The sequence below is a fragment of the Thamnophis elegans genome, chromosome 4 (genome assembly GCF_009769535.1).
Source record: "Thamnophis elegans isolate rThaEle1 chromosome 4, rThaEle1.pri, whole genome shotgun sequence".
Taxonomy (NCBI): Eukaryota; Metazoa; Chordata; class Lepidosauria; order Squamata; family Colubridae; genus Thamnophis; species Thamnophis elegans.
Genome location: NC_045544.1, coordinates 50,230,840 through 50,258,010, shown reverse-complemented (window position 1 = coordinate 50,258,010; position 27,171 = coordinate 50,230,840). Strand labels below are relative to the sequence as shown.

General features: G+C 39.4%; 1 protein-coding gene across 2 annotated transcripts in view; it reads right to left on the bottom strand.

Annotated features, from left to right (window-relative positions):
- Positions 1-17,849, bottom strand: part of LOC116507150 (utrophin-like) — a 43,990-nt gene extending 26,141 nt beyond the window's left edge. For both annotated transcript variants that reach the window (XM_032215102.1, XM_032215103.1), the window contains exons 1-8: positions 17,682-17,849; positions 15,353-15,530; positions 13,445-13,578; positions 11,234-11,383; positions 8,790-8,949; positions 8,269-8,397; positions 5,739-5,910; positions 2,405-2,559 (exon numbers count right to left, since the gene is read on the bottom strand). In XM_032215102.1, coding sequence (XP_032070993.1) covers positions 2,405-2,458 — 54 coding nt within the window. In that variant the 5' untranslated portion in view covers positions 2,459-2,559; positions 5,739-5,910; positions 8,269-8,397; ... (3 more) ...; positions 15,353-15,530; positions 17,682-17,849. The remainder of the gene's footprint in view (positions 1-2,404; positions 2,560-5,738; positions 5,911-8,268; positions 8,398-8,789; positions 8,950-11,233; positions 11,384-13,444; positions 13,579-15,352; positions 15,531-17,681) is intronic.
- Positions 17,850-27,171: the final 9,322 nt, after the last annotated feature.

Sequence of the window (27,171 nt, the reverse complement as noted above, 5' to 3'; positions counted from 1 at the left end):
CACCATTGCTGGGTTGAGTTTCAGTATGTTGCCCCTGGGGATGTGGACAAGGCCATGAGAGCTGTGAGTGCCTCCACCTGTGTACTGGACCCGTGCCCCTCCTGGCTGGTTGCTAACAGCAGGGAGGTGACACGGGGCTGGATCCAGGCAGTTGTTACCGCCTCCCTTCGGGAGGGGGTCTTTCCCTCCGCCCTTAAAGCGGCGGTGGTGAGACCCCTCCTGAAGAAACCATCTCTGGATCCAGCCGTTCTTAACAATTACCGTCCAGTCTCCAACCTCCCCTTTGTGGGGAAGGTTGTTGAGAAGGTGGTGGCCTACCAGCTCCAGCGGTCCTTGGAGGAAGCCAGTTATCTCGACCCCTTCCAGTCCGGCTTCAGGCCTGGTTACAGCACAGAAACCGCTTTGGTCGCATTGACCGATGATCTCTGGAGAGCCAGAGATGGAGGCCACGCCTCCATCCTGGTTCTCCTTGACCTCTCAGCGGCTTTCGATACCATCGACCATGGTATCCTTCTGCGCCGACTGCGGGAGGTGGGGGTGGGAGGCACTGTTTTGCAGTGGTTCTCCTCCTACCTCTCGGACAGGTCGCAGTCGGTGTTAGTTGGAGGGCAGAGATCGACCCCTAGGCCCCTAACATATGGGGTGCCGCAGGGTTCGGTCTTATCCCCCCTACTTTTCAACATCTACATGAAACCGCTGGGCGAGATCATTCGGCGGCACGGGATAAGATACCATCAATATGCGGACGATACCCAGCTGTATCTGTCCGCCCTGTGCCAACTCAATGAAGCGGTGGACGTGATGAACCGGGGCCTTGAAGCTGTTAGGGACTGGATGAGGGCTAACAAGCTTGTGCTCAACCTGGATAAAACCGAGTGGCTGTTGTGTTTCCCTCCCACTAACTTGGCTAGTGTCCCATCTCTCAGGCTGGGGGGTCAAACGTTACACCCCTCAGACAGGGTTCGCAACCTGGGAGTCCTCCTGGACCCACAGCTGACCTTCGACCACCATTTATCAGCTGTGACCAGGGGGGCATTTGCACAGGTTCGCCTGGTGCACCAGTTGCGACCCTACCTGAACCGGGAGGCTCTCACAACAGTCACTCGTGCCCTTGTGACCTCTAGGCTGGAATACTGCAATGTGCTCTACATGGGGCTGCCCTTGAGGAGCATCCGGCGACTTCAGCTAGTCCAGAGTGCGGCCACGCGAGCGATCGTGGGTGCACCTCGGTACACCCACATAACACCTATCCTCCGCGAGCTGCGCTGGCTACCTGTCGATCTCCGGGTGCGCTTCAAGGTGCTACTTACCACCCATAAAGCCCTTCATAGTAGTGGATCTGGATACTTGAGAGACCGCCTCCTGCCAATTACCTCCTCGCGACCCATTAGATCACATAGATTAGGCCTCCTCCAAGTTCCATCTGCCAGTCAGTGTCGACTGGCAACTACGTGGAGGAGAGCCTTCTCGGTAGTAGCTCCGACCCTTTGGAACGATCTCCCCGTGGAGATTCGTACCCTCACCACCCTCCAGACCTTCCGCACAGCCCTTAAAATCTGGCTATCCCGTCGGGCCTGGGGTTAAAGAATGTAACTCACCCCCACCCGAATGGTATGAATGTTGTGTTCTATTTTTAATTATGTATTGCTCTTATGTGTTATTGTTTGTATCCCCCTCCCTATGAGTTGTAAGCCGCCCTGAGTCCCCCCAGGGAAAAGGGCGGCCTATAAATAAATTTTCAAATACTCAAATACTCAAATGTGCTAAAATAAACCCTCCCCCCAAAATAAGCCTCCCTGAAAATATTTCAACACAGTAGCAGCCATGAGGTAACCACACTCGCCACCTCCTGTACCTCAAAAATAATAAGACCTCCCCGAAAATAAGGCCAAGCACTTATTTTGTGGGTCAAAAGAAAATAAAACCTTGTCTTATTTTCAGGGAAATACGGTATTATTGATGTGGAAATTCATATATTTTCATCTCCTATTTAAAACATTACAGATTCTCATTGGAGATTTAACTTGTGAATAGTAAGTAAATCATCCAAATCACTCAGGGTCTAAAGACGCAGCATGGCCTTCTCAAATTCGAAGAGACACTTGTTCAGCAGGCTGAGGCAAAGAGGCAGTCCCGGAACCAGCGAAATCTGGGGGCCGGACAGGGGACAGAATGCATCTGCCCTCAGTGTGGAAGGGATTGCCACTCCCGAATTGGCCTTTTTAACCACACCAGATACTGTTTAGGACCACTTTCCAGAGCATGATACCATAATCTTTTGAGACTGAAGGATACCAATGTATCCAAAGCCAGTCTGGTTCATATAATATTTAATGAAATGCTTGATATTCACCTCAAGTGCATTTTACACAGTGAAACAAAACTATACATATGAAAGACTAACCTGTGCTCCCAAATCATTATAAAGGAATTTCAGTGCTGTCAGTTGTTCATCCATGCTTTTGGGATTGTCTGTCTGTTGTTTCTGTACAATCTGCCTTCCTGTTTTGATCACTGTCTCCACTTCGAGTTTACTTCACTCAGGGTCTTATAGAGTTTCTAGAATCAGGACACCATATAGTTTTATTATACTATATTAAAATATATTATAATATTTCAACTTCCTGGTTTAATTTTACTTTTCAATAACCATCAGAATTGAACCCCATTATCATCTTTGATGATCATCTATCATCAAAGCCCGTAACCCGACAAATGCGCGCACAACAATAGTGCGCCGACAAAACTGCGGTGAGAAAACCGCGATGTCATAAACACGCCCACAACAACGCGCTGACAAAACCACGCCCCCAAAAGCGCGGTTTAAGTTAAGGTAAGGGTTAGGGTTAGGGTTAGGGTTAGGGATAGGGATAGGGTTAGGGTTAGGGTTAGGGTTAGGTTTAGGTTTAGGTTTAGGTTTAGGGTTATTACGTTGTTTTCATTGTTTTTTGATGGCACGCTTTCATCAGTGCGCATTTGTTGGCACGCTTCTGTGCGCATTTGTCGGCGCAATTTCAACCTCGTGGTTTTCCTCGCCGTGGTTTTGTCGCCGTGCTTTTGTCGAGCGCGCATTTGTCAGTGAACCATCAAAGCCACATCCCATGGTGCCCAGTTTGCTACAGTCAAGGACAAATATTAACTAAAACTAGATTCAAATTAGTCAGTAACCCATTTTGAGCAATGGTTTCTGTTTAGAAAATAAATCACAAAAATGCCCCCAACATCATAGCAAATAGAAGTTACCATGAAGAATGAACAGGAGATCGTATGGCAGTTTAGAGCAAAAAAGAAGAGGAAAGAGGGAAAATAACATCCAAGTTCCCAGCATGTTTAAAGACTGGTAATCATGTCTGAATACAGCCCAAGTGTAATGAAATAACTCCAAATTTTTTTAAAAAAAATGTACACTGCTTTGTTCACATTGTTAAGATTTTGCTCATTTTTTATGACTTAGACTGATCACACTTTAATGGGAGATTTCATTTTTGCAGTACAGATGTTTTAAATAGCAATAGCAGTGGACTTATATACCGCTTCATAGGCCTTTCAGGCCTCTCTAAGCGGTTTACAGAGAGTCAGCATATTGCCCCCAACAATCTGGGTCCTCATTTTACCCACCTCGGAAGGATGGAAGGCTGAGTCAACCCTGAGCCGGTGAGATTTGAACCGCTGACCTGCTGATCTAGCAGTAGCAGTAGCCTGCAGTGCTGCATTTAACCACTGCGCCACCTTGGCTCTTTTTTTTAGACGAGGGAATAGAAGAGGAACTCATCAAAGCTGCAGATGACACCAAGTTGGCAGGAATACCAACAGCCCAGAAGATAGGATCAAGATACAGATATATCTCAACTGACTTGAACACTGGGCCCTATCTAACAAAATGAAATTCAATGGAGAGAAAATGTATATGGAGATTCTCAGTTATCAAATTCATGGTTGTCCCAAAGGTGCTTTTTTCAAGAGACTTTGTGGTTTGGTTTTGCTTTTCATCCAAGAAGCTTCTTCAGCTCTGACTGGATGGTGAGGAATCCCCACCAGAGCTGAAAAAGCTTCTTGGATGAGAAGCAATGAGAAGCAAAACATCTTCAAATAAAAACCAGAAAATACAGTTGCCTCTTGAAAAAAGCACCTTTGGGACAATGGAAAGAAAAGTAAGGTTGTACATTTAGACAAGAAAAATCAAACACACAGGTGCAGATCAGGTGAAACTTGGCTCAATAACAATAACTGTGAGAGGGATCTTAGAGTCCTAGTGGACAATCACTTAAATATGAGCCAGTAGTATGCTACAGCTGCCAAAAAACCCAATGCAATCCTAGGCTGCATTAACAGAGGGATAGAATCAAGATCATTTGAAATGGTAGTACTGCACTAAAAGGCCTTGATAAGACCACACTTGGAACACTGCATCCAATTTTGGTCACCACAATATAAAAAAGATGTTGAGACTCTGGAAAGAGTGCAGAGAAGAAGAACAAAGATGATTAGGAAGCTGGAGGCCAAAACATATGAACAGTTGCAGGAATTGGATATACAGTATCTCGTCTAGTGAAAAGAAGGATTAGGAGCAACGTGGTATCAGTATTCTAATACTGTATTTGAGGAAATACCACAAAGAAGAAGGGGTCAACCTATTTTCCAAAGGACAAGAAGGCAAGACAAGAAGCAATTGATGGAAACTAACCAAGGTGAGAAGCAACTTAGAACTAAGGAGAAAGTTCCTGAAAGTGAGAACAAGCTTGCCTTCAGATATTGTGGGTGCTCCATCACTGGAGCCTTTTAAAAAAAGACTAGACACCATTTGTCTGAAGTTGTATAAGGTCTCCTGCTTGAGTAGGGGATTGGACTAGAATACCTCCAAGGTTACTTTCAACTCTGTTATTCGGTTTCCAGGCAGGTCTGGAAAAAAAATCATGCCTAAAATATTGGCTAAATAGACAATTAGCATGTTAGTGTTTGTTAGGAATATAATCTAACGGTTGGGTTGGCAATATATAAATCATGTAACAAAGTTGTGCCTGTTTCTTTAAATCATACTGTAAAATGTGATTGGTTGCTGTTTTCCTCAATCGGCCATAAGAGGGAGCCAGAATGACTGTTAGTTTCTCTGTTAGATGCTGGGCTGATCTGATTGTTTTGGAAGCTGGCTGTTAGGAAGTGCCGTGAGCTATTGTAAGTTTTGCAACTGCCAGCAAACTTTGAGTACTGAACTGATTATATGATACTGGACTATGTTATTTGGATTATCCCTTAACTGAAAGATATTGATGACTGACTGTCTTATCCGTGTATGACTTGGACTGTTTGATGGATTCTGATACCTCTATTTCCACGAAAGTAAAAGCCTATTTAAACTACAGTGTCTCTGTATGCTGGTTTGTGTGTTCTCCAACACAACTCTAACAACGCTTCTCTGAACGTACCCGCTCTCCCAACGGGGAGCTTACCTAACAGTGTTTTTTATTGATGAGACTCTATATAAAATGTGCTATTAAATTGGAGAATAAAATGATGCTCTTAAAACTTATGCAACTCTGATAATAGGAGTGAAAACCACATTCTTTTGGTTCTTTTATCTCAAGGCACAAAGTCTCTTCCTTTCATTCATGTTTTCTACCACTGCTGTGCTGTGAATGTCAACTGTCAGGCTACTGGAAAGTTCACTACCATGGAGTTAAAGAAGCAAAGAAAGTTTCATAGAGAGAAATTAAGAAAATTTAGTTATAGCATTATATTACCATGCATTTATCAAAGTGAAACTGAATGGTATCCGGATCAACATCCTTCACATCCAAGATATGGAGTTCAGCTTTTACGCTATCCAGAACTCGTTTACAATCCAACATACGCTGCTCAAATTCGCTGGTTCTGGAATAGCTGGTACTTCGTGGATACCTCCCGGAGCTTCCTCTGTTTATGTAAGAAGCAAAAATTTGACACATTCGTACACTTAGAATGAAAAATATTTCTACTAAATGTTCTTATTTATAATGGATATCTTACTCTTCTGGTTCAGAGCATTTCTCTCTTTTTTATGTCATTGGTGGATTTCCTCTCCTTGTAACCATGCTTCCCTCTTCTCTAACTAACAACATATTATCTCTAAATCTGAGATCTTCTCTTTTCCACTTAAGCATGACAAAGTCAACTCTTCAAAAACAAGATTTAAAACCCCACCATCAAGCAGTTTTATATAGGCCTATGTTTGGGGACTTCCAAAGTACAGTGAAGAATTTTCTTCACTTCTGTCAGCCCAAAGCACAAAAGCAGGCAGGGAACACCATGAACTAATCAGTTCTCCTCTAGCTACCTAATCAGAGAATTCACAAAGGGATTTAAACACCATCTCATGTCCTGAATTTATAATACTTCCCAGAAATCAAAATCTTCTTGCTTGAATGGATTCCTCATCTCTAATTAGTCTTTTTTCTTCTTCTTCCACTTTCAAAATTAATGCTATCAAGTTTGCCACTTAATTCTTCATCAACTCCTAACTCAATCCTTCTATCCTGGTTTCTATTGCTATGCTCTGAATATTCTCACAAAACCAAACTGTTCACCCTATTGTGAAAATATAAATGCCTTGTCTAGACTCACTCTTCATAATCTCTGTTTGAAACACTGCTTTCCCTTTCCTTCTCTTTAGAGGATTTATTTGGCATCTCTACTAGTTTTCTGTAGTCACTAAGAAGTGCTTCAGGTTCGCCAGCCAAATGCCATAATCTTAGTATTATCTATTCCTCAAACATTTTCTCTGTCTACTAGCAATGTTAATATCCACCCTGTTCAACAATTGTAACAATTTGCAATAACTGTCCAAGGATCTAAGAAAAGTGTATTATAGCATATTTCACAAATATGAACTTCATATGTATGCAAAAGTATTATCCTACTTTTACAAATATATGCATATGTAAGTCAAAAAAGGGAAAAACACAACAATTCTGGGAACACTGGAAAACTAATTAGCATTATGGGGAAAACCTTGATTCATATTCAGGTCTTTGATTCTGTAAGTCATACTATCTTTACCTCAATGTGTCTCTTCCTCTACCGAATGATTTCCTTCGATTTTGAATGCCTGAAACTGGCTTTCAAAGCCTGAATGAGATTACTTCTCAACGTATTAAATCTTGTCATTGAAACAAAAGTCAAATTCTTTTCTAATCTTGTTTTTCTTCTGCCCATTTCTCACACGAGTTGAAACTAAGATTACTTATATAACATTGTATTATTGTTATTGTGTTATTATAATATCATTACCATTCAAGATGAAAGCAGTGATGGGGACTTTCAGTTATCATTATGCAATTTAATGAGTATGCAGGATTACACCAGGTGCATGGATGGTGAGCAATGTGGTACCTATTATGCCCCTAGATAATACCACTGTTTCCAAAATTTAAAATATAATTAAAAATTTCAGAAAACTTATATATCTGGCCACCTGAATATGTTTCTGACTGATGGCATATACCACATAAAATTAATTATAGTAGTCACCCAAAAACTTCCTAGTGTAAAACTGAAAATTATTCAAAGCATTATAAATCTCTCAGCAGTAAGATGGACCTCTTCTTTCTATAATTTCACCAAGTAAAGAAACATACTCTAACAGACGAATGCAAAATTCTACTATATCAATTAATTATCAGTCAATTTTAAAAAAGTATATAATCTCTGCTTTTCTTTTGATTGCCATATTTTTCGGAGTATAAGAAACATCTTTTTCCCTCAAAAAAGAGGTTGAAAATCTGGTATGTCTTATACACTGAATGCATTTTTTGCCTCCCAAAACCCCGCCCCCTTCACCAAAAATGGTCATGCATAGCCTTTAAGAGCCTTGCAGAATGCTCCTGGGGACTGGGGAGGGCAGAAATGAGTGAAAAATGGGCCATTTTTGCTCATTTTTGCCCCTCCCCCAGCCCCCAAGAGGCTATTCATGCCCCTTTTTGACAAAAAAACAGGTCCATTTTCGTGAAAAAGGGGGCCATTTTTGCTCATTTATGCCCTCCCCCCAATTCCTCAGGAGCACTCTATAGCCTTCTAAAGGCTATTCATGCCCTTTTTGGGGAAAAAATAGCTCATTTTTGCAAAAAATGGGCCGTTTTGGGCAGGTCTGCAGAGTGCAAAAACTTTTTTTTTAATTTGCCTCTTCAAAACCTTAGTATGTCTTATACTCTGGTTCATCTTATACTCCGAAAAATATGGTATGCCTTAATGCTTAATCTCAATGAAAATAGCATTTTTTTTCTTTGAAATGTTTACCTGCAAGACATCCAAATGAGTCCCACCACGGGGGGATCGGCACTCTGGCGAAGGTGACATTAAAGAATAGACATTCTTTCTAAGCTCTTCCAAGGTAGACTCATGAGCAGCAATCTCGGCTTGGATTTTCTGCCATTCAATATAGAAAACGGGCAAAAGAGGACATAGCAGATATCAATCTGCCTGCCCAATAAATTATACTATAAAATGTATTATAAAGACTATAACATCCACTTTACTCAATGCTGATTTCAGGGATAGACTGCTTATTCACAGTCAAGAGATTACTGAAGGTTTCTAGTGCAAGACACCATCAGCATTTCTTCATAGAGCATGTATTCCCTTAATTATCCTACAACTCAAAACCATGTTACAAAGTGGTTTTTTAAGAAGGGAAAGGGAAAAGGGAAAAGGGGAAAAGGGGAAAGGGGGAAGGGAAGGGAAGGGAAGGGAAGGGAAGGGAAGGGAAGGGAAGGGAAGGGAAGGGAAGGGAAGGGAAGGGAAGGGAAGGAAAGGAATACCTGTGCCTCTTGAGGCATTTGGAAGGCATCTATTCTATTGGTCAAATAGGATGTAGCTGCCTATCCAAATCCTTCAAGCTTTCCTGAAGAACCTGCAACATGTGCTCAGTTCTCGCATCATCTGAAGTTGTTGCTCCAAAGAAATCTGTTTACTGACTGCCTAGGAGAGACAAAGAAATATGTTGCCTGAGAACTTTAGAACTTGTATATAAACCTAAATATAAATACAAAAATAGTAAATCAGAACTGCTGCATTATATTACACATAATTCAGAGATTCCTAGCATGGCAACTAAATCAGAACACTGACTTCAGCATTTGCCTTTGTTATCAAAACTAATGGAAGTTTCCAGAGGACATATTAATACCATGACATCATAATGGGATCCATCAATTCACATAGGCAACAACGGTTTCAAAACGACTATCAATTCTGCTTTTTGTCCCTTGCAAGATCCTCTGTCCTGTATTTTCCAAGGCCAAAAGGAGTTCTCATTCCAAGACAGCAGGCAACTTTTAAAACTACTACAGCTTTACTCCATATTCTGTAATCTGATCATATAAATCTGCTCATTATACTTCAACCTTTTTTAAAATATAAAATCAGATGTTCAGTCATTTTACACATTTTCTGGGATGGGGCTTTGTTGGTAGATGATCATTTACCTCATTTATATCATAAATTGATTTAAATCATTTCCAAATTGTTATTTTTTCCTTTTTGTTTGTTTGAGAAATGTAACCCCATGACCTGGCATCATATTCTGCTTCTGCCTATACAAAAATATAGGATCCTTTAAGCTGAATCTGGATCTGTACACTTTCAATCAAGAATTCACTCAGCCATCCAGTTTATGGTAATTTAGCAATTTAATAAATTTGTATGCCGCCCAATCCCGCAGGACTCTGGGCGGCTTACAGCAAGATAAAAATAAGAATTAAAAAATAACATGAGATATAATTTAAAAAACAACACACCATACATTCCATTTAAGTGGGGCTGGACCTTGTTCAACAGCCCCAGGCCTGCCGGAACAGCCAGGTTTTAGTGGCTTTTCAGAAGGCTGAGAGAGTGGGAGGGTCCAGATCTCTACGGGTAGATCATTCCACAGGGCCGGACCTGCCACAGAGAAGGCCCTCCCCAAGGAGCGCCAGCCGCATTGTCCGCTCGACGGCACCTGAAGAAGGCGCAACCTGTGAGATCTAATTGGTCGTTGGGAGGTATGTGGCAGGAGGTGTCTCTCAGATATCCAGGTCCTAAGCCATGTAGGGCTTTAAAAGTAATAACTAGCACCTTGAAGTGTGCTCGGAGACCAATAGGAAGCACGTGCAGCTCGCGGAGGATAGGTGTAATATCGCTTCGCAGCGGCTGCATTCTAGACCAACTGTAGTCTCCGAACACTTTTCAGGGGCAAGCCCCAGTGTAGACCGCATTACAGTAATCGAGCCTTGAGATGACGAGGGGCATGAGTGACCATTTGAAGGCCTCCCGGTCCAGGTAGGGACGCAGCTGGTGCACCAGTGAACCTGGGCAAAAGCCCCCCTGGTCATAGCCGACAGGTGGTGTTCTAACGTCAGCTGCGAATCCAGGAGGACACCCAAGTTGCGGACCCTCTCTGAGGGGTGTAAGATTTCATTCCCCCCCCAGGCTAGGGATGGAATGTCTGACTATCCTTGGGAGGCAACATCAATAGCCACTCGGTTTTTGTCTGGATTGAGTGCAAGCTTGTTCGCTCCCCATCCAGACCCTGACAGCCTCCAGGCACTGGCACATCACTTCACCGCTTTGGTGAGTTGGCACAGGGCGGACAGATACAATTGAGTATCATCCGCATATGTGATATTTAATCCCGTGCCGACGTATGATCTCACCCAGGGGCTTCATGTAGATATTAAATAGGAAGTGGGACAGGACCAAGGCCTGCAGCATCCCATATTTGAGGGGCCTAGGGGTCAACCTCTGTTCCTCCAACCAACACCGACTGCGACCTGTCCGAGAGGTAGGAGAACCACCGTAAAACGGTGCCTCCCACTCCCACCTCCCGTTAACCGTCGCAGAAGGATACCATGGTCGATGTATCGAGACTGCTGAGGAGGGTCAATAAGCACCAGGATAGAGGAATGTCCTCTATCCCTGGCCCGCCAGAGATCATCGGTCAGCACGACCAAAGCAGGTTTCGGTGCAGTAACCAGGCCTAAAACCCGACGGAAAGGGATCCAGATAATCTGCTTCATATGGTGTAGGTCATGTGGTTGTCAAACGTCTGACAGACCATTATGCAAGATATAGGTAGTATTGCCATAATTATGAACATCTGACCTTAATATAGGGCAGCCCTTCTATAACTAGAGAAAAGCAGCTTTAAGGTCATTCAAACTGTACATTATGGATGCTGACATTAGTAAAAACAAATGTTTTATTCCATCAAAGTTACGTATCATACCACATGACTTAATTCCTCATAACGGGCATTGAAAACTTCCAACTTTTCACTGATGATTCATCAAGGATGCCTCCATCTATCAATGTTTGGCCAAGCTCCCCGAATTTGAGTCCGATTGTCAGCTGGATGGCGCAGAATGGATTCCAGTGACTAATGAGAAAATAATTAAACCAAAATGTAGGCACGTTGTTTTCTAACATACTGGATGTAGCGCTCTGACATTTTAAAATTGGAAAAAAATATCATGCAGAAAAAACACACATTTACATACAGTGTTGGAGGACTCACTTTGCCATTAAGAGAACAATGAAACATATGGCATCTTATCACCCTAAAACAGTTATGGAAATTATGGACAAATACATCAAAACAGTGGAACCCATAAAAACAACTAAGAACTCTACCAAACAAAAAGAGCAAGAGGAAATAAAATCATCAGATGACAGCAGAATCAGTGCAATGTAAACTTGAAAGCAGATGGGAAAAAATATTAGCTTTTAAAATGTCTTCAGAGAATAAAAAGGAAGGAAGGAAGCATCACCATGAGAATGCACTCTACAGCAGAAGGTGGTGCTGTTTGTGAAATCTGCAGGTACGATGGAAACAAACATAGGACCTCTTCTGGTTAGGGTTACCAGCACTAGGCTGCAAAAATCTAAGGGACAAGTAGATGTATATATCTCTTTACTGCCATCTAGCAGCCATCTAAATGTTAGAATTCCCAATCCCATATTTCTGTCTGAGCGGAATAGATATTATGAAAGAACAAATCCAACCTGAAATTTCTGCACATGAAACATTTAAGAAAAACTGTCACTCTGAAGTAACTACAGAAATATTCTAAGGAATCCTTTCAGTTAACCGTGGATAATAAACAGTTGCCTGGCTAATATATTCTAACTACAGTTTCTGAAACACCTTCAAAAAGAGATCTATGTAGAACATATTGCCATAGCCTACTATAAAAACCAGTGAACTACTGAACAATAGAAGCCGAGAGTTTATTTTATATGCATTAGTGCACCAGTCAAAGCAAGTCAAAAGATTTCCAATTAGTCAATATAATCACCAAGATTTAAAGCGTCCTTAGAAAACTTCTGTCTCAAGACAAAAGTTACTGTATCATTTTTTTTAAAAAAATCATGTACTTCACCTTCACATTTCAAAGAATAAGGAAAAGTAGTTAGTACAACAAAAGTTGCAATATTTTGCAAGATCACCATGTGTTGCATAGAAGTTCAGTAAAGGTTTCGGGTTTGTTTTTGGTTGTTAACACCACAGCCAAAATACCAATGTGTCAAAATATGTTTATACACTCAAAAGTGTTCACTAGGAGTGGGAGAGAAAAAAAGATGGGAGGCACAAACACACATTCAAAAGGAGGGAGGGGTCTACATAGGAATGCTGCATCTGATATTTGTCCTTTTTTTGATCTTTGATCAAAGATCGGAGACTGCAAACACCCCTATTCTTTTAGTTCAAATACGATTTTTTATTCAGATGGTCCTCATTGATGCTCCCCTCTTTTTTTTCCCATTTGCATGATATTCCTGTTTAAAGTCAGGAGGATTTAACACTCTCTCTCTCTCTCTCTCTCTCCTCTCTCTCCTCTCTCTCTCTCTCTCTCTCTCTCTCTCTCTCTCTCTCTCTCTCTCTCTCTCTCTCTCCTCTCTCTCTCCCTCTCTCTTCTCCTCTCTCTCTCTCTCTCCTCTCTCTCGTCACCCCTCACCCTCATCTCTCTCCGCATCTCTCTCTCTCTACTCCTCATGGTGCTTATGTGTTATAAGCTGAAGACTAATTGATTGCCTGGATTTGTCTAGTATATATACACACTATATTGCCAAAAGTATTCGCTCACCCATCCACATAATCAGAAGCAGTTGTGAGCGAATACTTTTGGCAATATAGTGTATACTGTATGCCTTGTAGATAAACCACTGTTTGAAAGACAAACCTCTGTGTACTGTATTTTGCTCTTGGGTGTTCTCAAAATAGTAGTCAAACTGCACACCTCCACAAAATCAAACCAAAAAAAAACCCTTTCAACAGGTCTAAGTTCCATCCACTTCTACCATCACTTAAATATTATACAAAATGAGGAAATGTCATTGTATTTAAAGGGAGGAAAGTCTTCAGTTAAAAAAACCATTCAGTTTTTTTAAAAAAAACCTAAAATTTGCATAAGCTACTTATTTAGACTATCCTTTGTACCTCAAGGGCTTCACTGACAGCATCTATTTTTCTGGCAAGTGTTCAATTTTTTTCATCTTCTCTTCCAAAGTATTCAGCCAGGCTGCTTCTAGGTCCAGATAGTGTAGTAGTTCAATCCAACAAGACCATACTTCCTGAAAAGAAAGATATATGAAAGAAGAAAAGACTCATTCTATTCACAGGTTGGTTCCTTTCAGTCAACTGATAAATCTATTTCTTAAGCTTTATGTAGATTTTCCAGAGTATATTGTCATCAACAGCAATGATTTCTAGAACTACTCCAGATAATTACAAGTTATTGCCTAACAATGACACAGATACTTTCAATTCACTCAGCCTCAGGTTGCTCAACTCACTTAGTGTATCTCCAATGCCAATTCCAGATGCTTGCACTATAGCACTACATACAATATCAAAATAATGGTATGGTATGTGACAATGTAGATAACAGATGCTGCATGAAAAAAAATACAATTGGAGACAATAGCCAGTAATAGTTTCCTAACTTTAGAAGCAAAAATGTATCCTTCTTATACCTATTATATATTTCTTTCTTATATATTTACTTGAATCAATAATAGAGAATTTTCTAATTCACCATCTTAAACATAACCCCAATTGATTTGGATCATTTTCCAAAATTTGTTCCAAAGCAAGTAAGGTATATGCCCAAATGTGACTAAAATAGAAAACTGAGTTTAAGAAACTTAACTTTATCCTGATTTGCAGCTACAAAAGAATTAAATAAGGGGCCCTAACTGCAACAGTTGCTATTTCACATTGCTATCAAAAAGTATTATGGAAATATAAGAATGCATATAGAAGTTAAACATACCTGAAATACTTAGTAGGCAATATATAATTCATAATCACTATATTGATGGAGTCTTAATATATGCTTCCATTAGCTATATATTTCTCATCCATATATTCCTGGATTTTATTGACATTTTAAAATCAACAAAAAATAGTGCACTAATTTTGGAGCCACTATTTGACCTTTATTTACTTGCAATAAGAAATGGCTTCTAACTAATGAAAGTAACTACTATCCTTACTATTTAAAAAGCAGTGTTAACATAGTGTGTGAGGCTTAAAGTCAGTGTTGAGTCCTGGAAAGTGCCTACATTTTCTTGGCAAAATTTCGCAAGTAGTTTTGCATTTGCCTTCTTCCTAGTGACTGACTCAAGGTCACCCAGCTGGCATTATGCCTAAGGCAGGACTAAAACTGACAGTCTCCTGGTTCCTAGCCTGGAACCTTAAGCACTATGTCAACTGGCTTTCTAGGAAGCTGCAAAATATCTAGAATTAAGTATATAATAAAAGAGTTTGAGTTTTTACATTAAATAAGTTGCTCCTCTAACAATGTCCCCCATCCCCAACTTTTAAGTATAGAGCAAAAATACACCATGATTTCTTTTAAACTTTGGAAGTATAAACTTCTGACTTAAACATTGGTGTTTGAGGGGCAGGAAGAATTAGAATGAATAGAATAGAATAGAATAGAATAGTTGGAGGTTTCTAGTCTAACCCCCCTGCCTAGGCCAGAAACCCTACACCAACATTCAGACAAATGGTTGTCCAATCTTTTCTTAAAAACTTTCAGTGTTGGAGCATTCACAACTTCTGGAGGCAAGTTGTTCCATTGATTAATTGTTCTAACAGTCAGGAAATTTCTCCTTAGTTCTAGGTTGCTTCTCTTCTTGATTAGTTTCCATCATTGCTTCTTGTCCTGCCCTCAGGTGCTTTGGAAAATAGTTTGATTTCCTCTTCTTTGTGGCAGCCCCCTGAGATATTGGAACATTGCTATCATGTCTGTACTAGTCTTTCTTTTCATTAAACTAGACATACCCAGGTCCTGCAAGCATTCTTCGTATGTTTCATATTTCAATTAGTTGTGGATCATACCTCCAAAGTGTGGCAATTTCCCTCTGATCCTGTTGCACAGTAGCTGGTAATTCTCCATACAAGGTTGAGCGCTGTTGTTAAGTCCTGACCACCAATGGCAGTTTAGCAGCTAGCATTTGATGCTGTCTTTCAGAATTTTCACCCTCACTTCTTTCTGTAGCACATCTTCCTTTGCTCTCTGCCCAGAGAAAGCAATAAGGACCAAACTAAATTGCAATCACTGCACTAACAATGGAATCTGACCTAATAGTTTAAATACTGAAATGAATTGTTAACACTGTATTTCATATGTGCAGAGAAGCGATGCAATCCATGTCTATGGAGAGTCTCAGTCATCCAGGTCACGATTGTTCCAAGGTGCTTTTTTCAAGAGCAACTGGACTTTCTGGTTTTTCTTTGAAGATGATTCACTTCTCATCCAAGAAGCTTCTTCAGCTCTGACTGAAGCGAAACATCTTCAAAGAAAAACCAGAAAGTCCAGTTGCCTCTTGAAAAAGCACCTTTGGGATGCAATCAGGGGTGGGTTCCAGCCGGTACGCCCCGGTACGGGTTACCGGAGCCTGCTGAGAGCAGCAGGCACCACACCGGAACAGTGCTACAGAGGGCCACCTGCCCTCCTTTCCTATATTTGACCCAACTGGGCAATTTGCGCATGCAAACACAGCGTGCGGCGTGCAGCGCCTGCATGATGCTCCGCTGGAGCATTGCAGGGCGGTGGGTGCGCATGTGTGCACAGCACACATGCACGTGGTAACGCCCAGCCCTGTGGCAGCATAGCGGTTGAGATGGGATCTGGAACCCACCACTGGATGCAATCCATGGCTCTTAAGACATTTCACTTGAAGTTCAATCATATTTTATCTATTTATGTTTATAAGCCACCCATGGACAATGTAATAAATATAATGCATTTATTATTTATTCTACTAGTTGCCTACCATATTTCTGACCTTCCTTGGCACACAAATGGATTTCATCTCTAAAGATATTGTGGTGCAAACTGGTTTATATTAATCTGGTTGCATGAAGTCAACTCATCCCAAATAAATACTTACTATGCATAAAGATTATTGTCTCAAAATTCCCAATTTATATGGCCAACAATAACTATTACATTTAAAAAAAAACCTTTCAGATTGCATATATTTCTGTGGTGTAATTTTTAATAATTTTACTACAATCAAGAGTACTACAACAAGTTTCTCATTCTATTGAATGTGACTGTTTCAAAATAAATAAATAATTTTCAAACACCAAGGTCATGCTGACTAGCAATTCTGACAGTTGCAAAGTCAACATAACTGAGGAGCACAAGACTGGCAAAGGCTACAGAGCACTCAATTACAAAACCTTTTATAATTTAATAGAAAATGCCAGTTGCAATCCTGTCACTCAATTTAAAAAGCTGCCACACTTTCTAATGTTAAAAAAATCCTACAATTCTGATTTAGTTTTTGATAGCCAGATTGATTGAAAATGTCCGTTCTTTACAATTTACCACAAGTTTATTAAAATTGTACTGCATAAAATGAAGAAGAAATTTAAAAAGACTCTACATTCATAATAGCTGTAATTTTTTTGAAATGTATGTAAATATTAATTTGTAATTTGCTACTCCCACTAATGCATCCTTCATATTTTCTCAGAGCTCAGAGAGCTGATCAGACCACTATTAATTACAATTAGGCATATCATACAAATTAAATTAGGATACAAGCACATATAAAATTAAGCTAAGAGACCGCAGCATTGAAATTTCAAGAATAACCAAAATGGGCTCTGTATCCTTATCAGAGTTTCGAAGTGTTACATTCTCTTATTAAATCCACTCATTCTACATTCACTTTAACACTGTAAAATTAAAGCAAATGTCATTCCAAACTCCAGCCTCCTCTAATCTCACTATGTAGCAAATACTTCAACCAGTATTGCTGATCAACAGCAGTAGCCTGAAGCCATCTGGTCAAATTGCAGAGTACATGACAGGGTTTATGCAGCAATCTGGGCTCAATGGAGAAAGAATATTCAGTGTGTACATTGCCAAACATATAATGTTTTTATATATTTTCACACAATGTAAGCTCTAGTAGTGACAGGGGACAAAATATGGTCTTATAAACATGTCAATAATCTGGATTAATTCATTTCAACAGTTAAGTAGGAAGGATAGTCAGCTTCAAAGCTGTAAAAAACAAATCACTCTATTCTGAAAAACTTTCCAGAAAGTATATCCTGATGTAAGAATATTAATAACAACAACTAATAAACACCCATATTTAGTGACTACATCATTTTTAAAATACAATTTAGCTTTTCAAGTATTCCTGACCTTCATTTCTTCCACTGCATTCTCTAGCTCATCTGGATTCTTATATTCAAAATCTTTCTCCAAATATTCCTCTTCAGCCTGAGCCATCCATTCTTGCATTTCTGCCAAATCCTTTTTGAGATTGACAGCTTTTTCTTGATTGTCCGATAATTGATTTTTATGGCTAATTGATCTAGCAATTCAAACAAAACAACATATGTGGACAGCATTGTTTAAACATATTATTTAAGAGTACTGTACAACTAATGAAAGAAAAACACGATCAACAGAATAGTGGGAAGCTATTTTGCGATGAGAACATTCTCCTTTTTTTTCAGCAGAAACCTAGGAAATAACATTTATAGTTACAAGAATTGGCAAATATACTTAATGTGGTTTTTGCTTAATTTTTAATGCTTTACTGTTCACATTAAAAAAAAACATGATGATGGCTATGGCAGTGATGGTGATCATGGTCATCATGAGGGTTTATAATATATGCTAGCAGCAGTGAACTAGCAATAGATTCTTAGACTTAAAAAAACTTTATTGTCACTTAAATGCACACTAATTGGCATACAATTTAAAATGAAATTTGTTGACCTACAGCTCTCAAAGGGTCACCATCTCCAAAATACACTACATAAACATGACAAAATAAATAATACCCACATAACCACACATATCATATGACACTAGGGACTGCAGCCAGGGGAGGCAGGGGAGGCAGAGCCTCACCACTGTCATCATGAAAAGAAAAAAAAATGTAAAATGGAAAAAGGCTGAGGTAGTTGCTGCCAGAGTCACAGTGGATGACTCTGCTTAGTGCTTAACTGTGTAAAAAAAGCCTCTAAAAAGTGCCGTCTACAGGAGCAGGAGAACGAGGTGCCTCATTTAGTCTGACCTTATGATCACTCGAGCAGAGCTAAGCAAGGGTTAAAAGCTGAAAATTCCTTATGTAGATGAGGCACATGGTTCTCTCGCCTCCTGTAGAGGGCGGTTTTTAGAGGCTTTTTAGAGGCTCTGGGATCAACTAGCTCAGCCTGGCCTCAGCTCTTGCCTTTCTCCTTTTACATTTTTTTTCCTTTTCATAAGGGCAGGCAAAAGCAGAGTTGAAATCCTCTCTGAAACAGCTGGAAAAGGTCCGTGTGTGGGGAGGGGGGATGAATTCAAAAAGTTTGATTGCATGCAGAGCCATGTTGCCTTTTCAAACACACAAACACACACACACAGCTGAATAAAAGTATATAAGCCCAGCTTCACTGATTACAAGTTTGAAAAGTCAACGTGGCTCCACCTGCAATCAAAAGCTGGATCGAAAGGCAGCAGGGGAATTGGGGGGGGGTATGGCAGAGGAGCTGCTTTCAAGCTATTGGAAAATATATCCAATCCAACTTTGTGTTTGGTTTGTGTTTGTTTGAGAGAGAATGAGTGAGAGAGGGAGCCAACTTCTTGTGTGCGTGTGTCTGTTTGAGAGAGGGAGGGGAGAGGGAGGGAGGAGGGAGGGGAGAGGGAGAAGAAAAAGAATGAAGGAAAACTTATTTCGCAAGGGGGGAAAATGCTGTCACTTTAAATCGGAACTGAGCATGCCTAGCTGTGGCCTTCTGGGAGTTGAAGTCCACAAGTCTAAAAAAATTTGAAACCCCTGTGTCAGTGCCTCACCAGCTATAAACCTCACTGCACGTCACTGTATGACACAGAGAAACAACACAGTCTAGTTCGGATGTATAAATGTACATGGCGAGAAAAACAATCAAATACTTGTTGCAAGTATTTAGATTTCTACCATTTAACACAAAAATAACCCATTACTAACACTCTCAGTTTCACTTGATGGAACTGTGCTTTTAACATCTTCCTCTCACTGAGTATGTTCACAAGTCCAGTCTAGAATGTAGACTGACTAACTTGAAAGAATTATGATGATGTCATTGTTTTAATGTTTTCTAAACAGCATGAGGGATGCAAGGAAAAAGAGTTATAATGTGGCTAAAATATTATCATGTAGATAAAAATTATCATGTAAATGAAAATTGCCTGCCAGTATAAATGACAATAATTGCCCTACCAGTTAAAACAAAATGGCTCCTTTGATATTTCTGGTGAGAATTTCAAACAGATGAGGAATTGAGCCTAATAAGACAACTTCTATCTAGCAAGGTGATGTTAAAGATAAAATTTGAGCTGGAAACATCCCAGAGCTTACACTACAACAAACTTATAGCCCTCTAGCTGAATTAGTGTATAACTGACACCCAACAGTAAAGATATTGGAAGTTGTAATTCATCCCATGTTTACTGTATAATTTACAGCACAGTACATTAGTTCTATAGTTTTAAAATTAAATTGGTTTAATTATGAAACAGATGATTTTTCATAGTGTAATGTAAATGGAATTATTCAGTTCGCATTTCCATTTAGGCCAAAAATGGGATTTTATAGGTTGAAAATAAAATGTGATGCTTGATATTATGACTGGTTGCAATGTATGTAACAACACTACTACTTGAGTACAATTACAGATATGAAAATGCAAGAGTAATAGAGCCAAAAACCAACCTGCTTGCTTAGTGTGTCCCACTGGGATTGGATGTCTGTCTGTTTGGATTTGACCCAAGCATTAACGGGCTGGCCTCTTAAAGAAGAATCTATTTCCTTCATGTCTATTAGAGACAACTCTTTTTCCATTTCAATAATGAACAGCTGTTCATAAATGAGAAAACATATTTTAATATCTATTTCCAAAGATGCAACTTGATATGTTGCTTATTTCTGAGACACTTTTATGGATTTCACAGACTTATTATTACCGTACGTTTGGAAAAAAATAATTAACAAAATAATTTAGTATATAGAAACAGAGAGAAGGGGGAGGGGGAGAGAGGGAGGGAGGAAGAGAATGAGGATACAACATGTTTTTTACATCATATTAACCAGAGGTGAGCAACTCCTTAAGCACACTTTACACTCTAATATTAAACCACCAAAATTTGGTGGCAAAATCACCATTTATTAATGATAGCATTTTTGTCCTTGTAAAATTTAAGGATAAATGGTTACTTAAACCTTGGTTTGTTTAAAAAAAATTCTGGATACACATAACATGCTTAATGATAAACGATCATTGCGCTCTACATGGGGCTGCCCCTGAAGAGTGTTCGGAGACTACAATTGGTCCAGAATGCAGCTGCGTGAGCGATATTGGGTTTACCTAGGTACACCCACGTCACACCTATCCTCCGCAAGCTGCACTGGCTCCCTATCGGTCTCCGAACATGCTTCAAGGTGCTGGTTATTACCTTTAAAGCCCTAAATGGCCTAGAACCTGGATATCTCCGTGACCGCCTCCTGCAACATACCTCCCAGCGCCCAATAAGATCGCCCAGAGCAGGCCTTCTCCGAGTACCGTCGACTACGCAGTGTCGTCTGGTGGCTCCTCAGGGGAGGGCCTTCCCTGTAGCTGCCCCAGCCCTCTGGAATGATCTACCCCCTGAGATCCGGACCTTCCCCACTCTCTCGGCCTTCCGTAAGTCTGTTAAGACCTGGCTGTTCCGGCAGGCCTGGAGCTGCTGATCTAGATTGACCTTCAGCCCCATTAAGATCGAGTGTATGTTGTGTCCTTCTTTTAACTCATTTCTGTCCTATATTTTAAACTTTTTAAAAATGCTTTTAGCCTGTTTTTATGTAAGCCGCCCGGAGTCCTTCAGGATTGGGCGGCATACAAATCTATTAAAATTGGAAATTGGAAATTGGATCATTTAAAAATGTCAGTGTTCAGACAGCACACATAGCAGAAACAAATAAACTGCATAACTATGTCAATCAAGTTAATGGCTGCAATCCAGAGAGTAGCATTTCAGATATCCAATGGCATTTTCCCAAATAAAGAAAACTTCTTTTTTCTTTTAATATAAATTTATATTAATATATGTGAATAATCCCTATCACTTAAAACCAAAGCTGAATGATAATAGTAAAGTGACTAAAACAGAAGAAAGTACATAAAATAAGCAATGGAATTATATATATATCTGTGACCAGAGAAATTCAATACTGATCAAACCCATATAATATTCACGATATTCTTGGTGACTGATATAGCTACAAAATGAATACATCTAATTCATACTAGCACTGATACCAACAACTATGCTATGTTTGTGAGCTGCCTGCAAGCTGCTTGCAAGGATCCCATGATACAAGTTTCAGTTGATCATAAAGCTCCTATCTTTGATAGAATACGCTTAGATATGAGAGTATAGCTCAGATTTTCAACTTTGGGTTCCAGATATGTGACGGCCTAGCTGACAAATTTAAAAAGAAATAATTTTATGAAACACAAGATGAAGACAAGAACTGCACCAATTCAGTTCTGTTTTGGAAATGATGGAAGACTTCAACAGCTGAAATAAAGTATGGGTGAGAACGGATGCCGCTATTCACTAATCATTTTCTCTTTCTACGGGGCCCCATACTGGAGCCTCGTGAACTAAAACTATGCATCTGGAAACCAGAAGAATCCTATTTACTGCCTAGAGAAAATATACCATCACATATGGTTTATAACTATAATGTGGAGAATTTGCCTAGTGGTGTCCTGCTAAAAAGTCTTGTTTCCAAATTGCATAATTAACCCAAAGGGTTTTTTTTCCTCCCAGCACATTCTCTAAGCATATCTGATTTGGCTTGCAAAAAAAAAAAGATGATCCAAACCCCCAAAGGTTCAAAGGCTGGTAAAACTGAAATTAAGCAAGCCCAGATCTGTCAAGCCACTCATCAGAACTACATCATTACTGTTACCTTATACAAGTGCAGACTAGGACCAAAAAAGAGCTAATCGCACTAATAAATTGCTTTTAATTAAAGGAGCAGAGGATTTCCTTAGGGAAATTTCCCTCTAAGAACAAAAGAAACGTGGTGGTAACTAGATGAGCCAAAGACAGTGAGCAAAAATACAAAATACTTTTTAAAAAAAGTCTGTATTCTTTTTCTAAACATGTACTCATAACAATTAAGATGCTTATGGGCAGCATCAGTGAATTAGAACCAAAGATTCTTTGAACAGCCAATCAGAACTATGCTACAGATAGCTTAATGGATGCCATCTATGACATACATAAAAGGAGATTCCTTCTTCCATCTTGCATTTGCATTATTACTCTGCATTCACAAATTGAAAATGTAGCAATAATAGCTCCTTGAAAACGGAAGCTTCATGCACTCTTCTTCACAATGTTTAGGCACAGACAAGGAATAAACAAAATGTGCATATGCAATAGTATAATAAATTAATGGATCTTACCATGCATTGATCAAGCTCTCTTTGAAGACATTCAGGTTCTGTTTTCTTGATTTGGTCTTTCATAAGGAAATCTTTCACAGAATCCAGCCACCTCTGAACTACTTCTGAATCCGCCTGAATATAGGAAAGTCAATGTTCTGTAATGTGATGTATTACTCAAATGTCAAATACTTAATTGTCTGTAATTAGTTGCCAGTTAAATTTTAAAAATGCAAATATCTGCTCATAACATTTTATTAGGTTCATGTAGTTCATGTAAATATTTGTTAACCAAAAACCTAACTACGGAAATATCTTTTTAGATGACAGTCAACACAGAGTAGTAAATAGTAAACAAGGAAGAAAACAATTTCCAAGTTGCCTCAATAGTAGATTTACAACCCTTTCGAATAGAATAGAATAGAATTTTTTATTGGCCAAGTGTGATTGGACACACATTGTCTTTGACAATGCTCTCAGTGTACATAAGAGAATAAAATACATTCATCAAGAATAAAAAGATACAACACTTAGTGATAGTCAAGGTTACTAATAAGCTATCAAATCGTACTAGGAAACAATAAAAACATATAAATTGAAAGATACAAGCAACATGGTTATAGTCATAAGTGGGGAGAGATAGATACTAGAAAGGAAGAGAAGAATAATAGTAATACAGTGTTAGTAAATTATTTGACAGTATTGTATCTTGGAACAGAGAAGCGACCAGAGTAATATTTCACTAAATTAGGAAAATATGTAACCAAAAGTATAATTTTAATACACTTATGAAGGAATACTTATTTAAATGATTTAAATGGCTGTCAATCTCGCAAATGCAACTCTGGGCAGCTAACAATAGGTTAAAAGCCAAGAGCAACAGCAGCCCAAAATGATTAAAAGTAACTGTAATTAAATCATATGCAATATGACTAAGGTTAAAAATAATTCCTCCCTGTTACAAATCAAATAGCAGGCAAGCAAAGCACAGCCAAACCAACTAGCTTCGCCTAACCATCTGGCTCCAATGCTTCAGGGAGAAGCCAAGACTTTGAAACCTTATGGTCATGGCCATCCAGCTCTCATGGAACTCAGCAGAGGCAGAGGTCCATGGCAGAGAAGACACATCTCTTACACCCCTCATTCATAGAAGAAACTGGAATATGTTCACCCTCTTAGATGTGGTAGGTGAAAATAAATGGAGACAAACAATCCAGCATATAACCTGGCCTTGTCAAATCTAGGTTTTATAGTTCCTGTCTGCTTTAAATGGACATTAGGTCTCCTTCTTTTGTAATATGTATTACTTCACTAAAGATCTGGATGTTTTTTCTTTACAAGTTTGTATAGTCATCCTCTACAATTTTGTTTAGTCATTGTCTTGAATACTTAAAGCAGCTGTCCCAACCTTTCTGCTTCCACGGACCAGGAGCAGTGGCAGCAAAGGGGAAGGGGATGATTTCACATTGCGCACCCACTACTTGCATAAATAAAGCTTCATGCGTTCACCCACCGCTTGGGCAGCCCAGTTCTCAATGGGCCACAGTACCAGTCCATGGACCAGGGTTTGGGTACCCCTGCCTTAAAGAACCTACTAGTACCCTAGTGGACATTGGGTGGCAGAACCCTGAGCTCACAGTTCCAAAGACTTTCTCCAGTTTATCAGAACTAACAGATTTATTGACCTACACAGACTCCAACTCCAATTAAATCCAAGGGACTTTATACTCACAATACCCTGCAATACCCTCCTTAGCAGGAGTGACCAGATCCATTTATACATGGCTGCCAACTACCCTATTTCCCTGAAAATAAGATCTCCCACATAATAGTTCATGCACTAAAATAAGCCCTCCCCTGAAAATAAGCCATCCCCGAAAATATTGCAACACAGCAGCAGCCATGAGGTGACCACACTCACCTCTTCCTGCACCTCAAAAATAATAAGACCTCCCCCAAAATAAGGCCAAGCACTTATTTGGGGGTCAAAAGAAAATTAGACTCTGTCTTATTTTCAGGGAAACATGGTAGTTTGCCATAAATGTAATAAAGACAGAAAAATTACTGTGCTTGTCTGCTTTTACTGCCATCCTTAAGAAAGGTTCTCACTCAAACTTTATTAGTTTCACTGTTTTCTTTCAGCAGGATTATGGGCATTTCTTATGCCAATTCATCTCCTGGAGTTCCTCTGAAAAGCAGTGCAGGTTCCAGAATACAAGGACATAGAGTGCATGCAGGTAGAGTCCAGGGCTATTGTTACTATCTCAAACAACAGCTAAGGCTTCAGACATGCACCAGAACAGTACATTTTGAGTTCACTAACATTCACATTTAGAATTCAATTCTGATCTATTTTAGGCTATTGTAGGATCTCACCCTTTTAGAAATGCTACCGATGGAATTTAAGAGTGGTTTTCTTTTTTTCCCCACAATGATTATGTGATCATATTGACATGTTCTGCCTTGTTTGTCCAGTTCTTATATTCTTAGCTCTATCTCCAATTATTATTTTTCAGCTGATTTATTTATGAAGTGTGTCCAAAACTGATGGAACATACTATTTTCTCTATTTTTAGAATGGAGGTCTTTATATACTGACTAACATTTACATGGTATTAAAAGGTTAAATACTACTCCTGGACCATTAGCTCTGGACTCTCCAAAATCAATCTTTTATTTTTCCCCTTTTGACTCAATTTCATTTAAGAAACATTTTTCCTGTTCTTGAAAACCCACCCTTGGATTTATTCATCCCTTCTAAATATTGTCAGAATCAGCGGTGTGTTTCACATTTTGTTACCACTGGTTTGCCCCGCCAACATGTGCCCACATCATACCACTTCTACGCATGTGCCCAGCCTTCCGTGCATGCACTTTGCTCACGCGTGCACCTTCTGCGCATGCACCACTCAAAAATGTGCCTAAATAGAACGACATAGAATTGGAATGGGTGGACAGGTCGGTAGGTCCACCCACAATTTCCGCTACCGGTTTGGGCGAAGCGGTCTGAACAGGCTGAAGACCATCTCTGGTCAAAATGTTATTGTACCATTTGCTTCTAGGTTTCTAGTTTACCCCACTAATAGTTAATATCTTGACTGTCATATGGTTCTCCTGTTGGTTTCCATTTTCCTTTTCCATGTATTGTCCTTAGCAAAATATTTTTTTTCTGATTCTCAAACTCAAAGGTGTTTATTCTTATTCTCTCTGGCCACTATTTCCTTTGATGTTTCATAACTTCCATATCTACTAATATCTTCATCCCACCAAGCTGATGAGACACAAATTCTTCGGTTTATATGATTATATGAGATTATATGATCTTGCAAATAGTCCATTGAACTTCGCTTCAAATAACACCTCTGAGTGCCCTGTGAGCTCCTTCACATATATCCTTCAAAAATAAAAATAGCCACCATATTAGTTCTTTCTTAGGAAATACTGTATATCCAGAGGTCAAATGATTAATATTACACTATTATCAAGAGTGCCTAGTACTATGTGAATCCAGAAGCTCTGGACTTCTGGAACATTGGATTGCACCAATGACATGTTTTCATAATTGCAAATGCGCCAACTAGCCAAGAAAGGTGTTGGATCATTATTTTAGTCTATTATCCATTCTCTCATTACACTGCCTGCATGACCCCTGCTTTACAGAAACAGTTAATATTCATTGCCATTCCTCAGCAGAGAGAAGAAAACAATCATGCAGGAAATAAATGTTTTAAATGTCAGGTAATAAATCAAGCCTCATTTTCTCAACTAAACAGTAGTTGGAAACCATTCAGGCCATCTTTCATTAACCTTAGCATAAAGAATTGTCATAACGGATAAAGAAAAATAAGTATATACATACAATAACTAGAGACTTTTACATCAAGTTAAATTATATTTACAGGCATTAACAACATTCATTGTTACCAACTAGATACAAAATTTTAAACTTTCTCAAGAAGAAGCTACTAAAACAATTTATTTCTGCTTATTTGCTTTTCAGATTGATTCTCCGCTGAACAAGGCGGTATATTATTACTATTTTTCCCATCACACTGCAATCACTTCTGGCTGCAGAATGATTGACTCATATAATTATATACCATTTGAAATCATATAAACAGATACTAAATTATAGCTTGCTGCAGAATATAAATTAATTGAGAAAGAGGAATATTATACTTACAAGCAAGTAATTAAACAAAAGATATTTCTAGTTACCTCATATGTCC